The 15,053-nt window shown below is 42.0% G+C and overlaps 2 protein-coding genes, 2 long non-coding RNA genes and 3 other non-coding genes across 9 annotated transcripts; all 7 read left to right on the top strand.

The window, feature by feature from the left end:
• Positions 1 to 338: 338 nt before the first annotated feature.
• Positions 339 to 1,303, top strand: LOC108160740 (protein transport protein Sec61 subunit beta). Of its 2 annotated transcripts, XM_017294931.2 has the most exons (3): positions 339 to 468; positions 525 to 736; positions 815 to 1,303. In XM_017294931.2, exons 1-3 carry the CDS (start codon positions 466 to 468, stop codon positions 900 to 902), a joined length of 303 nt encoding a protein of 100 aa, XP_017150420.1. In that variant the 5' UTR covers positions 339 to 465; the 3' UTR covers positions 903 to 1,303. The 2 variants fall into 2 exon arrangements, with proteins under 2 accessions (XP_017150420.1, XP_033247723.1); XM_033391832.1 differs by lacking the exon at positions 339 to 468 and having other exon boundaries at positions 519 to 736.
• Positions 1,304 to 4,057: 2,754 nt separating this feature from the next.
• On the top strand, positions 4,058 to 4,491 carry LOC117188232. Its single transcript, XR_004472524.1, has 2 exons — positions 4,058 to 4,260; positions 4,461 to 4,491. It is a non-coding gene; the product is annotated as an uncharacterized LOC117188232 (long non-coding RNA).
• Positions 4,492 to 4,562: 71 nt separating this feature from the next.
• LOC117188539 lies at positions 4,563 to 4,643 on the top strand. The gene has a single exon (XR_004472633.1). It is a non-coding gene; the product is annotated as a small nucleolar RNA Me28S-Cm3227 (small nucleolar RNA).
• A 149-nt stretch (positions 4,644 to 4,792) lies between these two features.
• LOC117188541 lies at positions 4,793 to 4,872 on the top strand. The gene has a single exon (XR_004472635.1). It is a non-coding gene; the product is annotated as a small nucleolar RNA Me28S-Cm3227 (small nucleolar RNA).
• Positions 4,873 to 5,029: 157 nt separating this feature from the next.
• LOC117188540 lies at positions 5,030 to 5,110 on the top strand. The gene has a single exon (XR_004472634.1). It is a non-coding gene; the product is annotated as a small nucleolar RNA Me28S-Cm3227 (small nucleolar RNA).
• A 369-nt stretch (positions 5,111 to 5,479) lies between these two features.
• On the top strand, positions 5,480 to 7,094 carry LOC117188231. 2 transcript variants are annotated; one of them, XR_004472522.1, is made up of 7 exons: positions 5,480 to 5,493; positions 5,685 to 5,763; positions 5,965 to 6,020; positions 6,188 to 6,238; positions 6,447 to 6,508; positions 6,703 to 6,815; positions 7,005 to 7,094. It is a non-coding gene; the product is annotated as an uncharacterized LOC117188231 (long non-coding RNA). The 2 variants fall into 2 exon arrangements; XR_004472523.1 differs by lacking the exon at positions 6,703 to 6,815.
• A 5,587-nt stretch (positions 7,095 to 12,681) lies between these two features.
• LOC108158253 (lambda-crystallin homolog) lies at positions 12,682 to 13,774 on the top strand. Its single transcript, XM_017290489.2, has 2 exons — positions 12,682 to 13,128; positions 13,185 to 13,774. The coding sequence occupies exons 1-2, from the start codon at positions 12,709 to 12,711 to the stop codon at positions 13,719 to 13,721; spliced, it is 957 nt and encodes a 318-aa protein (XP_017145978.1). The 5' UTR covers positions 12,682 to 12,708; the 3' UTR covers positions 13,722 to 13,774.
• The last annotated feature ends 1,279 nt before the right edge of the window (positions 13,775 to 15,053 follow it).

Genomic DNA, 15,053 nt, shown 5'->3' with positions numbered 1-15,053 from the left:
GAGGAATTTTTATAAATATTCTTAGTGCATGATTTATATTTGACATCACGAAAATAGTGTGTATTCAACAAAATAAAATGAACGATATGACCGACAACCATAGATGGGACTGATATTTCGGTGCGGAGGGTGTTTTGATAAGGGGATTCGGCATTCGCATAATACTATACTATTTATATCTGCCTCAAATAAATAATCACACAAGTTTGTTGCAGGAAATTATGACAGACAAAAGCAACTGTAATTCTCTTTCAGGAGTCCCACAACTGTACCGGACGAAAACATCGTTAGTACCGATAATTTTGCAGCCCTGCCAGTGACGTGGAATGAAAGAAACGAAGAAAGTCATACGAACACGAAGCCGAGGCGAGCACGTCAAATATCACTTCGCCTCTTTACTCATATTTTCCAGGTCAGCAATCGTTTTTGGTTTGCTGTTCAATCAAAAGTTAACAATTATAAAGAATGGTGAGTAAAAGCAACCGCAGTGGGACGATTAGTGACTAATTCGGAATTCAATGCAGCCTGCTCCTGCTAGTTCAACGTCCGTCGGCAGCGGCTCACGCTCGCCCAGCAAATTGTCCGCGCCACGTAGCGCCGGAGCTGGAGGTGGGAGCACGCTGAAGCAGCGCAAGACGACCAGCAGCACCACCGCAGCCAGAAGCCGTGCCCCTGGTGGTGCCGGTACTGGTGGTATGTGGCGTTTCTACACAGACGACTCCCCCGGAATCAAAGTGTAAGTCGAGTGACCCCCAGATTTATTGAAAGATTCGCCAGCTAATTATGATCCGTTTTCTCTTTACGTGTGTTATAGTGGACCCGTTCCTGTCCTGGTTATGTCGCTGTTGTTCATTGCTTCCGTTTTCATGCTGCACATTTGGGGCAAATACAATCGTTCTTAAGCCATTACGTTCATAGCCAATAAAATACTTTCACCTCAACGAACGTGAGCACTGTCGACGTCATCATTTCTTTCATACCGAAACAGAAGCAGCAGCAGCCAAAACATGAACAACATAATTATCTGCATTCCGCTTGTTGAGGCATTGGTGTGTTTTCCACATGAAATTATTACCTTAAGCTAAGTTTTTTTCCCTTCTGCGTTGTTAAAAACATGAACGTAATATTTTCAAAATTTGCTAACCCTTCGCCCTGCAAATCTCGATCTCTCATGATGAGAGCTTCCGTATTTTGCCGACTAAGAATTCCAATCCACAATTTATCGTGGTCGAGTGCATTCGAAATTCCGCGTCTAACCGTTGCAACTCAAAATTTGTAAGAATAAACAAGTGTTAAGAACAAATAAATTTTGTATTAAACATAAAAAAGTAGCTCAATTCAGTGGGTCAGTTGCTTAGACACTGAATCGATGTGTGGCCCAAAAATTGATGTTCCTTGAAGTATCTCCCACGATGCTGGCACCGGCGCTCCCTATGGTCCTGCCGACCACACAGGAGGCAGCCCGTCCGAGATCGTTTTCATTGCGTCTTCCATACGCCGCAATTCGTCTCAATGTGTCCACTTGGCAGTTTGGTTCAATCCAAAGTTGTATCATAAATATAACTCTATAGCTAAAGCTACTAAGGTTTTAAGACCGCTAGAGTTCATCAATGTACAATATCAATGGTATGGTATGGTTTTAATATTTGGGAAATACTTACTATTTTATGTAGAAACGAGGGGGAACGTTGTGAGTTGCTGCGGACACCGCAACTCTACAGTTATACCCGATACTAAGTCAATATGGCTCTCCTCCGGCAGACGCTGCTAATATTAAACGACACGACAAAGAGTGCGTGCGAGAGAGACAGAAAATCAGTCTGAGCGTGACGTCGGGCGCTGCGTAGCCACTGCAAATTGATTTGTTCCTTTTGGCTATAAAAATTATCTGATCTGATCCAGATTCAGCAATCTGATAGATATGGTGGTTATCTATGATTCTGCAATATTGTGGATGCAACAGATTTTCGTCCTTTGTAGGGGCGGAAGGGGTGGGGCGAAATTCTGAGATATACGTTTTATAGTGAGATCTAACAGAAGTGCGGATACTAAATTTGGTTACTCTAGCCTTAATAGTCTCTGAGATTTGTGGATGCCCCAGATTTTCGTCCTTTGCGGGGGCGGAAGGGGGTGTGGCGAAATTTGGACACGAAACGGTCAAGGTCCGATATCACAGGAGTGTGGATACCAAATTTGGTTGCTCTGGCTCTTATAGGCTCTGAGATCCTTGAACTCATATTTTGCAATTGGCAAAACCGACCATGAAACCTGTGAGTTAGAGAGAGACAGAGCGAGAAATAATGAAATTGTTTTCTTGATTTTGGCTATAATAATTATACGATCTGGTTGAGATTTTACACTCTAGAACATATAGTCATCCTCTACGATTCTGCGTTTTTGGTTTTATCGTATCTTTAAAAATGTGGATGCCACAGATTTTCGTCCTTTGTGGGGGCGGAATTGGGCGGGGCGAAGCTTTGAAATATTTTTGTAGCAGTGACATATCACAGAAGTCTGGATCCAAAACATCGTTGCTCTAGCTCTTATAGTCTTTGAGCACTAGGCGGTGAAGGGGACGGACAGACGGACGGACGGACAGACGGACAGACGGACAGACAGACAGACAGGGCTCAATCGACTCGGCTATTGATGCTGATCAAGAATATACTTTATGGGGTCGGAAACGATTCCTTCTGGACGTTACACACATCCACTTTCACCACAAATCAATACTCATTTTGAGTATCGGGTATAAATATTGAAGATTTTGGAGAATTCAAATTCAGTATACTGTATGGTTAGTGGTGCTGTCGAACCTCTAACCATATTGATTTGCTTTCTGAATTAGATCCCAGGCTCTTCGGCTCTGGCGTTCATCTACCTCCGCGTCATCATAAGGCAGTCAGTCCAGCGTTAAGTTAGATTGCGACATGTTTGGTATATGAACTGACACATCTACATATATACTAAAGGTTAGTGGTTAAACATTAAACAATCCCATTTAGCTATAATATTGATGTTTTCAAAAAAAAGCGCCGATAAGTTTCACTTATTACGCAAAAATACCGAACTTTTTGCAAGCAGCCCTGTGCCTCGATAAAACCGACGGTGTATTTACGGTATATCGGTATATAATGGTATATTTTGCTAATTTCATTAATCTATTAAATCTCATTTTCAACGTTATATAGAAATCCAATAAAAGCAATTATTTAAATTTAACCAATCAAGTAGAAAATTGATTCATCAATCGTATAAAATTATCTGGGCAAAACTGAGAGATCCATATAGCTGGGAATATTCGACGGAAGAAAGAATAACCAGGAATTAATCGTAACAATGATTACCGGCAACACTAATTCTCATACCCTAGGGAAAAGGATATGATTGAGGTGAGAAAATGTTTGTCATCCCAGTCTCCGTAGGTATCAGGATCGAGATAAATATATACAAGATACTAATAATGTACTTGAATATGTCTAAAGAATATCAATTTGAGAAAAAGTCTTAATAAATTACGTTTGATCTTCATATAAAATTAACGAAATAGGGTGTACAAAGGGCTATACACGCATCATGTCTTCAAATACCAGCAACATTGCGACAGTTTTTTTGTTGAACTTTTTTGTTTAAGCCTTGTTTTAGCCAAAATACAAAAAAAAACAAGGAATAAAAACTAGCCAATCTTGAAGAAAATTTATTCATCAATAGCCTAAAATTATGTGGGCAGAACTAAAGGTTTTAGTTAGGCAGCATTATTCAACGGAATAAAGAAATTGAGCAATTGGAACGATTTTTCTCTTACGTTTTATTACGTTTCATTTGTTTTTTCGCTAAAACCTTTTTTTACGAAAAATGCAATAAAAGCAAGTGGTTAAAATAAGCCAGTTCAGTAGAAAATTGATTCATTAATCGGATAAAATTAGTTAGGCAGCATTATTCAACGGAAGATGAAAAACGAGGAATATGTAAAATAGAACTTTAATTCGTCAGTATATTTACGGTATATTTTTTAAATGAGACGGTATGTTTTGGTATATTTCTGACGGATCGATAAGTCCGCGGTCACACTGCTAGCTACCGTGTTCTATTATATTATTTTTTCTTTCAAAATTTTTATTGATCCGGGCTGGTTGTGTTGCAGAGAAAGAACAGAAAATGAAATCGTCAAAGCATGGTAGTGAAAACGCTTTGTTGTATGAGATAAAAAAAAGTTAAAAGAGCAAAAGGATTGCAGCAGTATTCATGGATTGAAAATGGGTATGTAGAAAAATCCGTGTTTCGTCTTTGCACGAATTTTTTGATGAATGTTCTATTTTCCGAAGAGTCGAGTGCCAGGTCTTCGGGCCTGGCATTCTTTTCCTGTAGAAAGAATAAGAACGGCCAACTGATAAATCATTTCACCTAAATAAATGCGTTAAACATCCGAATGGCAATTAAACAAATTTACATTTTCTTAGGTTTCTAGGTACATATGAGGCCGCCTCAACACGTGGTCCAGTACCCGGCACAGCTAATGTGAAAGGTAGATACCCCTTGCTGTGTATAATGATTTAGAATTTTGTATCTGATGATAAGTTCAATCTGAACAAAGTGCTGTTGATTTTCAACTTAAAACTAAACCAAAAGGATTCTGAAAAACAATTTTATAAAGCAAAAACCACAAATTTAACCAGATGAACTTTAACCTAAATTATTCTTCATTTTAGGTCAATGCTTCAACATGGCCAGAGATCTCGAAATATATAATGCAGAGGTAAGTTTTTGCTCGTCTTTTTTTTTGTTTGGGTCGAGAATGTGACGATAAGTTCAATCTGAACAAAGAGCTGTTGATCCACAACTTAAATTAAACCAAAAGGATTCTGAAAATCGATTCATTTCAGAAATGTTGTGAAAACCCAGCCGGAATGAGAAATTAATGCATTTTGTCTTTCGTTTCAGCCGCACATTTCAGCAAGTCGACATTTTCGTTGGTCATTCGATCCGGAAAACGTGACTAAGGTATGTTCTTTTATTTATTGTCAATATTCATTGCATGATGATAAGTTCAATCTGAACAAAGTGCTGTTGATTCACAACTTCAAATTAAACCAAAAGGATTCTGATAATTAAAAATAAACCTTTTTCTGATTTAATACAAAACCAAAAATGGACAATAACCTGGATTATTTGTTTATTTTTTTTAGGTGCATTTCTTGATCAGCCGCACTTCAATCGTATTCTATCTGTCAGATGTGCCTTTTGGGTAAGTTTAAAAAGCGTTGAACAAAATATACATACAACTTTTATGTGATGATAGTAATTACCGTATGATTTTATTGATTTAAATCTCCATGGCTGCAATTATTGCAACTGATTATCTTTCAAATCAACGTAAACTATGTATATATTCTAGTGATATTTTATTAAATTGAGTATTCATTTGTACTTTTAGTGACGATCCTCCATAATTTGGAACAACGGAGGAACCCCAATTCATACCATAAATAGAAGGTAAACAGCATAAGTACATACAAATATTTGATGAATTTTGAATACTATGATGAAAGTAATTACCGTATGATGTTTTTGATTAAATCTCCATGGCTGCAATTATTGCAACTGATTGTACTTGAAATTCATGCTATTATTACCATGCTAGTGATATTTTATTCTAATGGATTCTTAATTACCTTAATTTGCAGTGTATACCTCCGTTGAAAGACGTCTGAAATACGAACTGGTCTATCGAAAAGATAGAACAAATAAGGATCATGAAGCTAGGTAAGATATACATACGTATACGTCAGTCTGTAAAGCTTGGTTTAAATATTTACATGATGAATACCTTTTATCTATTAACTTTCGTTCTACTGAGTAGAAAATGCGGAGAAATTTACCTGAATCAACTAGACCATCATCATATTGATGGGAAGACCGAGTTTATATGTGATGTTTATAGCAATTTTCATGTCTTCTTTACAGTGTTGCCTTTATCCGAAGTACCCTGAAGACTGCAAAGTATTGCATTGCTTGTGCTGGTAGGTTTTCTACTCATTTGTTTTATTTTAAACTCTTTAAATGATGTTACTTCAGTATAGTTCATTAGAATCCCACATGTTACAACGTTTTCGAAGCTGATATTGTCGTCAAATCAGCTTCTGACGTTCCGCTATAGCAAATCATATTAATTGATAAATAATTGCAGCTCCGATGATTTGCTCTACACCAGTTGATCAGATTCAGCATAATATATAAGGTAAAGTTTTGGAAACTTAATTAAGATTGTTTTTTGCGAAGCGTTTTATTTTGATGAATATCCTAACTCAGGATTCCTCTTCTGAGTAGAACCCTAAACAACCATGCTGTTCACTTTTCCCTGTCTGAACATAAAACGCTTAACAACTACAATTATTTGCATGTTACACTTTTCTGATATTGTTTAATCAATCATTTTACATTTACAGATTGATTTATCACCACTGTCCTAAGGATACGACATTTCCTTGAGTTCCACATATATTTCAAGGTAAATAAATCCTTGAAGTTGTTGTTTAATAACTATGATTTTTTGATGAATGTCCTAACTCAGGATTCCCTCTTCTGAGTAGAACCCTAAACAACCGTGCTGTTAACTTTTCCCTGTCTGAACATAACTATACGAATATATGTGTCGTTTCGTTGATACTGGTATTAAACTCGAACTATTTATTTTATTTGCAGATATGTTACCTGTCGATCAGGGATCGGCACATATTCACATTTTGTTAGTACGTTTGTGGGCGTAGTCACCAGCCAACAGGAAAATACCTCTTCCGATCATTATAACAACAGAGGTATATTGTGCTTAAAGTATTCATGTTGCTCTTTTGAAATGATGAAGAAGCCCTTAGTGGTTTTTTCTTCTTAGAATCTCAAACATCATGCTGATTTTGTCTTCTTTCCCCAACTGATTACTCATTTCCATTAAGAACTTGAATTAGTTTCCAAAGCAATGTGCTAATTATGTTATCTCTCTCTTCCAGGTTGTTTTGTTCGAGAATAAAATGCATAAGATAAAAGTAAATTAAAAATCAAATATAATAAGAAAGATTTTTTCTGCTAAGATTTTATAACTCTGCCGTTGGCACTGTTTTTTTTTTGGGACGCTGGTTGCATCGGTCTTTTTATTATATTAATACATTTTAAATGGTTACGCGAAATCTAAACCTGAACCATATACCCACTGGCGGCACCTAGTGTTTGATTCATCGGCGTCATTTCATAGCCAGGTGGTGTATTTATACATGACATGTAGAGTACAATGTGTATCATTTTCTTCAATGTCTGGCAACGCTCATGCGAGAAGAAAAGCTGGTTGCTATGAGATTCGGCCGGTGGTGATTAACTTAAATTTTTGATTACATTTTAATGGAATTACGTTTTAATGCAATTTTCAGATTATAGGTCACGTTTGTGGGTTCCATTCGGTGCAGAGGACTTGGAAGCTAAAAGGTTACTCCGAACACTCAACCCCTTCGCACGCACGCATTCACTTTCCTTTGGGTAGTCGGCCTTCTTTGCATTTTTAAAGCACCGCGCTGGCAGCCATCAATTTATCATGCTGTTGTGTTGGCCATATAAGCGGAAGTTGTACAACCCAGCACTACATGCCCTGCCAGCCGTATGAGCAGCAACAATACCATCAGGAGCAGGCAGCCGCAGCGGCAGGCACGAGATGGAGAAGGAAGTCGAAGACACAACCCCACTTTCGGGGGGCGGTGGGACGGGTGTCACATCTATTTTCAACATTGTGCACACATTTCATTCATTGAGTGCATGTCGGGCCCGAGACCAGAACGAGCATATTTACAACCATATATGTAGTAAGAGACAGAGTGCAAGAGGCACTTATGCGCTTTTATGAGATTTTATGGGAGATTTAAAAAAGACAGTTGGCTATTTTTTTACTAAGTTGATAATTATCTTGTGGGTGGATGTGCACGTGTGTGTGTGCAATCAAAACGCAATGAATTCAATTGAAAATTTTCCATTTCTTCTTCAATCTGAAGTTATTTACAGCTTGACTCCAGTCCTTCGGTACAGGACGGGGAGGGGGAAGGGGAGGGGAGCGAGCAATGGAAAAGTGCAGCAATTGGGCAGTCGTCGAACTTTTTGCACTCGATATGTGACGACAAGGACATCGCTGTGCTTTTCACTCGCCTCCCCGAAACTGATAAAGATAAGGCCAAGGAGTCTGTCGCCGTCTCGAGCTTCTGGTTCTGTTTCTGGTTCGAGTGTGTCCTGGAGGAAACTTTGTCGTCATGCCTGCCCGGCCCGTATGGCCCGGCGGTTTTTGCGGCGAACAGAACCAGAACGAGAGGAGTTGACTAGTATTTTTGTGACAATTTATTTTCTGTGCTCTGGCTGGCATTTGCTTTTCAACAAATCGAAAAACTATTAAATTGGGCTGAAAGCCAGAAACTAAACGCAAAAGAAGATAAAGTGAGAGAGAAAAACGTAGCAAATATAAAAGAAATAATGAAAAAAAGAATGTATGTTTAACAAACTACTGAAATCTGTATACTCTTTTTTGAAAGATAATGAATTTATTTACGCATATTGCGTATCCTTCAGGATTCACTTTCATTCTTCAGGTTTATGATATGTATAAGATATACAAAAGGAAGACCTAGCTTCCATTTCCGTAGAGATAATTTCACATGATTTGTGTGGTCTTCGCCCCCATACACTTCCAATTTGGCCAAAAAGGCAGCTCGAGCTCCACCTCAGCATCAGAGATATCGCTGGATGACAGTCGCGCAATTTCTCCCCCGCCTCGACACATTTGATTTGGCTGGCAACTTTTCACCTCAGAAAGTCTCCCGAACGGAGTGCCACGACATCAAGTTAATTGGACGTGCAGTGTGGTCATGGCCAGCAGGAGAGAGGGGAGCCGTGTGGCAAGTGTGACCCAGGCAACGGAAGCCTCGCTGTACACCTGCCACAGCGATTACGATCTAAGCAAACGGTTTGGACGCACACAGAAAGAAACATTCACCATACATAGGAGAAAGGGCCAGATGGATGGAGCTTGGGGCATTCAACAATTTTCGAGACGAGCAAACAGACGTTATCACATGGGTGCGGTTATCTGTCGATCTATGAATATATAGAACTTGTCACCTCTTTGAATCCGAATACGAATCCGAGTCCGAAGCCACTGCCAAGTGGGGCCCAGACCCCATCCCAAGGCAGGAAGCATGGATGTGCCAAGGCGACAAAAACACTTTTCGACTGACACCAAACTAATTAAAAGTTTCCCTGGCTCTCAACCCATATGGCTATTATTGGCTTACAAATTGTGCATTGAAATCACGTAAATGTCGGAGGCGCAATTTAATCAGCACAACATCAGAGAGTGCGGCTGCTAAGCCGGAATTAAATTTAGCAATATAACCAAATCAAAAAAGGGCCCCAGCACCAGCACCAGCACCAGCACCAAGGCCAGCAGCAGACCCGGACCCGGACCCGGACCCGGACAAACGTCCAACCACCACCCACAAAACAACCCGTTGTCAACGGCACACCGCGCCCAGAAACGAACACAAAATTTGCACGCAAACTACGTGACTTCAATGCCTCAGTGCGGCTGAAAAAAAGAAAGGTGTACGGCTGTGTCTGTCCGTGTATCCATGTATCCATGTGGTTAGCCACCAATGGCTTTTTTTCGGGTCCCGTGCACAACTTTTAATCCCTTGCACTTTTGTCAATGTCGGGATGCCGAGATAGAGTCCGATTTAGATTCTGTGCAATGACAAACAATACAAAAAGAGAATGAATCGGGCACAGGCACCTAACGAATAAGAAACACCCTTGATCTCTTCTCAAACCCTCGTCCTTGTGGCGTGTGGTCCGGTCCATTCGAGGAAATCCATCCATCAATCGCGCAAAGTGGCCGATTTTAATGCCCACCACTGACCAGATCCGATTGTCTTTGAGTGCCCCGTAAGCACATCAGAGGACAGAAATTGTTTTTTTTTTCCATCTTTCTTCTTTCGGATATAATCGGAATTAACTTTCTGTTTTCTTTGCTGGGATACGGCAACCGTATGCTGCATCGATTAATTATGAGTGTAAGGAATATATGATACGTGGTTGGGGCGGCATGCGACGATCACACATGTTCAGTATCAACCCTTATCTTAATATCTGTTTCTGTATCTTTGTTTAAGACCGACCGACCAGACCTATCCAATGGCAATTCCTCTTGGGATACCCTCACAGCTCGTACTGTACGTAAGGGTAAAAAGGGTACAAACAAAGGCGAATGGCACTCTGTTTGGGAAATAGTTTTCCACCACAATGACATTTCTGTTTTCCCCTGTGCGGTTAGTGGCTGGGGCACGGAACGGCACTGCACGGGAAGATGGCCAATAAAATTAATTGATTTTGGGGTTTCTTTTTTACTGCTTCTTGTTCTGCTGCTGCTGCAGAGTCTGATTTCTGCTTCTGTGACAGTTTGACCGCATTTGATTGACACTCTAGGTTCTGCTTCGAAAGGGTATTCTGTGGGAAACGGCCTGCTATCGGGTAACCCTTCAGAACCTTAATTAGATTAGCAGTTGTACACAATGATTTGGATGGTAGCTGATTTGGTTTAGAGACTAACAAATGGGAGGAATATACTCGATACTAAGCAGTGGGATTTTTAGTTTGATCTCAGATCTGTTCTCAGATATTCCAGCTATATCCCTCACCCTTTATTCCCCCCTAAACTCTCAATAAATATTTCTGCTAAATAAATACAAAATACATAACGTTTAATTGGATATACAACACAGAATGAATTTCATAATTCTTCATGTATTGCCTATCCTTCGAATGCAATGATTGGGGAATGTCGTTGGGGAAAACGAACAATTGTAAATTGTAAATTGTAAACGTAAACGCTTTCAACGGTTTTCCCTGTGCATCTGGCATTGATTTCCATTTTCCATTTTTATTAACAACCATTTAAGTGCAATGAAGTGAAATGCGAGAATACTCCGAGTATATATACATAAATATACATATATATTTATATATGTATATTCCTCTAGTGTATTTTTGTTCGTCCCGGATTTCGTTTTTATGGCGTGCCATAGTGTAGATGGCATTTCATGGCTGATTTAACCCGGCACCCTAACAGTGACTGCTGCTCGGCTGTTCTGCGGTTCTGTTCTGGCTGTGACTGTGACTGCGCCTGTGACTGCGCCTGTGACTGTGACTGCTCCTGTTCTTGCCACGGTTATTGCTGTTGTTATTCATTCATTTTTTGATTCATTCGTTCCCTCGTTTTGCTCTTTCTGCTTAAGCGAGGTATTTGCGGACGGCCAAGGGTATACTGTATTCAATCATTAGTGGGGGCTATCGGAGCCCCCTATCCCCCCCCCCTATCGGAGTACAGCCCCTGCTGTACTGTCATTTCCTTTGGGATGATTTTAAAAGTGACTGATTTTTTCAGTACTGTTAGCGGGTATCAGACAGTCCGAATATCGACTATACCATTCCTACTTCATTTTTTCATATGTCAGTGGCGTAAATGAAAACGCAAACGGGGCGTATGATTAATGTGGTTTACATATGAAAGCGACTCTGTCCTCTGCCCTCCAGCCGGCACTCTGTCTTTGTCTGGTTTTGGTTCTGTTTCTGTTGCTGTCTCCTTTCTGCTCCTTCTGGGGGCGACTGTTGTTGCTGCTGGCAGTGCTCATTCAATAATTTATTGCTGGCATCCTCAGCCACTTACAATGTCAGAAAAATATGCACGAAATATGCATAAAAGTATTACATGCAGGCGTTTGTCAGCCCCAGCAGACCCCTCCCGCCCCACACTCCTCCCACAAGTCGAAAGTGAAAGCTTACGCCGTAATAAATCACGCAACGTGGGATTATCAATTAATTGGCTTCTAACAATTTTACAATCCAATCAGAGCTGATAAGAGATACAAAATGAAATTACGAATGGCAGAGGGGGGGAAGTGAGTTCTGTGGTGAGTTTTATTCTGATTTTAATTGGCACTCAAGCCAGGGAAACCAAATGACGAGTCTTGGCAACGGAGTATGAAAATTTCAAGGACAGTTTCAGCACACTTTTTAGGATTTATGTACATACATATGTACGAGTATATATTCCGATGTAGCTTCGACTTATTCAATGTTGAATGTACGAATGATCAATGTGCACAAAAATTACTCTCAGCCCTTGGCCTTTGGTCTGGTGGAATGTGGATCGTCTTGGTTATGGCGTGTATATAAGGGTTTACAGTGCAGATCTTTTTCCTTGTTTCTGTATCCCCCTAACGAAAGACAGAGTGAGAGGAAGAGAGCTTCCAATTCCAGAGCTTACGTATAAAATATATTGTATCTATAATTTACATAAATCATAAGCTCATATATTATATAAAAGTATAAAAGTAGAGCCGCGGCCCTTGCCGCTGATTTTCTGGGCGGGGCTCTTATCATTTAAGCAAACCAGACAGGAAGCTGGTTATTGGATTATATGCATTTTTATAGGAATACTTATATACAGTGGAGCACCCGTTTCTCACAGTGTACTTCCATAAATATACTCGTACAATTCACTATCAATTGAATGCCATATGAGCGATGTGACTGCTGCTCGAACTCGAACCGAAGGGCGATAAATCTTCAGTCTCCCGAGTCGAGACATCAGTCGGACTTCAGTCGAGACTTCAGCGACAATTCAGAATGAGCAGTTCGACTGTCCAGAAGATTGGGATCGTGGGCAGCGGCCTCATCGGCAGAGCCTGGGCCATGCTCTTCGCCTCGGCGGGCTACCGCGTACAGATGTACGACATTCTGGAGAGCCAGCTGGCCACGGCCCAGCATGAGCTGCAGAAGGAGCTGCACAGTCTGGAGGAGAGGGGTGCGCTGCGTGGCCAGTTGAGGGCGGCGGAGCAGTTGGCGCTGATCGGGTTCACCCAGCGGCTGGAGGAGCTCGTCGTGAATGCTGTGCACATTCAGGAGTGCGTTCCCGAGCAGCTGGAGCTGAAGAAGTCTCTGTATTCGCAGCTGGATGGCCTTCTGGGAGACGACACTGTGGTCGCCAGCTCAACGAGCACGTTCATGCCTTCGCTGTACAGCGAGGGACTCAGCAGGCGACAGCAGGTGGGATGCCTTGATGCCATTTTCTCACACTCACTTATAACCTTTTGACCCACCAGATGCTGGTAGCCCACCCCCTGAATCCGCCCTACTTCATACCCCTGGTGGAGATTGTGCCCGCTCCCTGGACCACCGCCGAGGCTGTGGAGCGCACCCGCCTGCTGATGCTGAGCCTGGGCCAGCGGCCGGTGACGCTGAAGCGCGAGATCGAGGGCTTCGCCACCAATCGCATCCAGTATGCGATACTCAACGAGGTGTGGCGCCTGGTTGGCTCGGGGATACTCAGCGTCGCGGATGTGGACCGGGTGCTGAGTCAAGGACTCGGATTGCGCTACGCGCTGCTCGGCTCCCTCGAGACGGCCCACCTGAACGCCCCCGGCGGGGTGGCCGATTACTTCCAGCGCTTCGGTGGCGAGATCTCCGCCGTGAGTGCCACCTATGGGCCAACGCCGAACACCCGAGCGGAGGCAGGGACGCTGGAGGAGATTGCCAGGCAGTGCGAGGAGCTGGTGCCGCTGCAGACGCTCGGCCAGAGGCGGGCCACGCGGGACGCCTTCCTCACCCAGCTGGCCAAGCTGAAGAAGCAATTCGAATAGGAAACTAATTGCTACGCATTTTTCGTTGATTAAAATATTCCGTAACAAATCGAGGGAAAAGGCTTTTCTCACTCTCCGTTTCCTGCCCCTCCTCCATGGCCCACACTCTTGATGCTCCTCCGTTTTCTCCGTTTTGCCCGTGCATTAATGAAATTAATTTTTGCGGCAACCGGAAACGCTTTTCCAGGCGAACCATTCAAGTACAACGTGTCACATTTCCGCTCTGGCATTAAGTTCGGTTTTTCCCCGTCTGATTCCGACTCTGCCGCCCCACTTCTTTGCTTCTTCTCTTCTTCGCTTTTCCACTTTGCCATTACATTTTCCCTTCATTCGGCACTTGGGCCTGATGAATACTGACGGCTTTAACTCATTTTTCATTTCGGGGTAGTCTCCATTGCAAATTTCCATCATCCCTTCCTTGAGTGAGGAAACTCAATCTGAGAGCGACATTTGTTTTCGAATGGGACGGGATTCATAGTGAAATTTGAAGGGCCATAATGGCTCCTTCTACATCTACAATTTGATGGGATTACTGGCTATGGTAACCGACTTTAATGCCTTAAAAGAATATCCCTTGAATAATTTGCAAATCACATTTCACTCGACTGTTATTCGAAAGCGAAAGAGCTGCTCTGCCTTTTTAATAATTTAAAAATTCCTCACCAGGGCCATATAACAATTAAAGCCGCAACATTTTTGCCAGTGGGTGGGTGGGGAGTGCGAGTGGTGTGGCCCCCGGGGCGTCTCGTCTGCGGCCCTGAAATCGTGATGGCGTTGGCGGTGGGCTTAAAACTGCAATGTCATTGTTACGGGACAGCGGGGGAGCAACAAAAAGCATGTGGCTAGTAATTCATTACCCAGACCACGACCAGAACCAGGACCAGGATCAGGACTCATCGGACTGCCACAGGGAATTCGTAGGGGGAGACCAGCAGCAGTCAGGACTATTGCACATGGCGCTGTCGGCCAACGCCATTTAATGGCCAAACAAAAGGCGTTGACAAAAAAATATCAGAGAGAACAAGTAAGAACGATATTAATGGACAACTTCCAACTAAAAGATACCCGTTGATAGGGGAACTACTACTATATGTTGGATACATATATCTGAAGAATGTGTGATAATTTGGTTGCGGGATATGATGGTTTTTCTCTGAATCTGGCTCTGGTAAATATCCCTCTATGTTATCTGTCGATAAACTCTCTATTACGAATATATGCATAGAAAATTTTCGGTGAGTCGTCGTCGTGCGATATTTTACGGAGGAAGCGAGTGAGCAAGGGGTTGACGCACGAGTGAAGCAAACGTGCAGGGTGGTGTATTTAGTATAA

This window comes from Drosophila miranda, chromosome 3, assembly GCF_003369915.1.
Source record: "Drosophila miranda strain MSH22 chromosome 3, D.miranda_PacBio2.1, whole genome shotgun sequence".
In the NCBI taxonomy this organism is placed as follows: domain Eukaryota; kingdom Metazoa; phylum Arthropoda; class Insecta; order Diptera; family Drosophilidae; genus Drosophila; species Drosophila miranda.
This window is presented reverse-complemented; position numbering and strand designations above follow the sequence as displayed.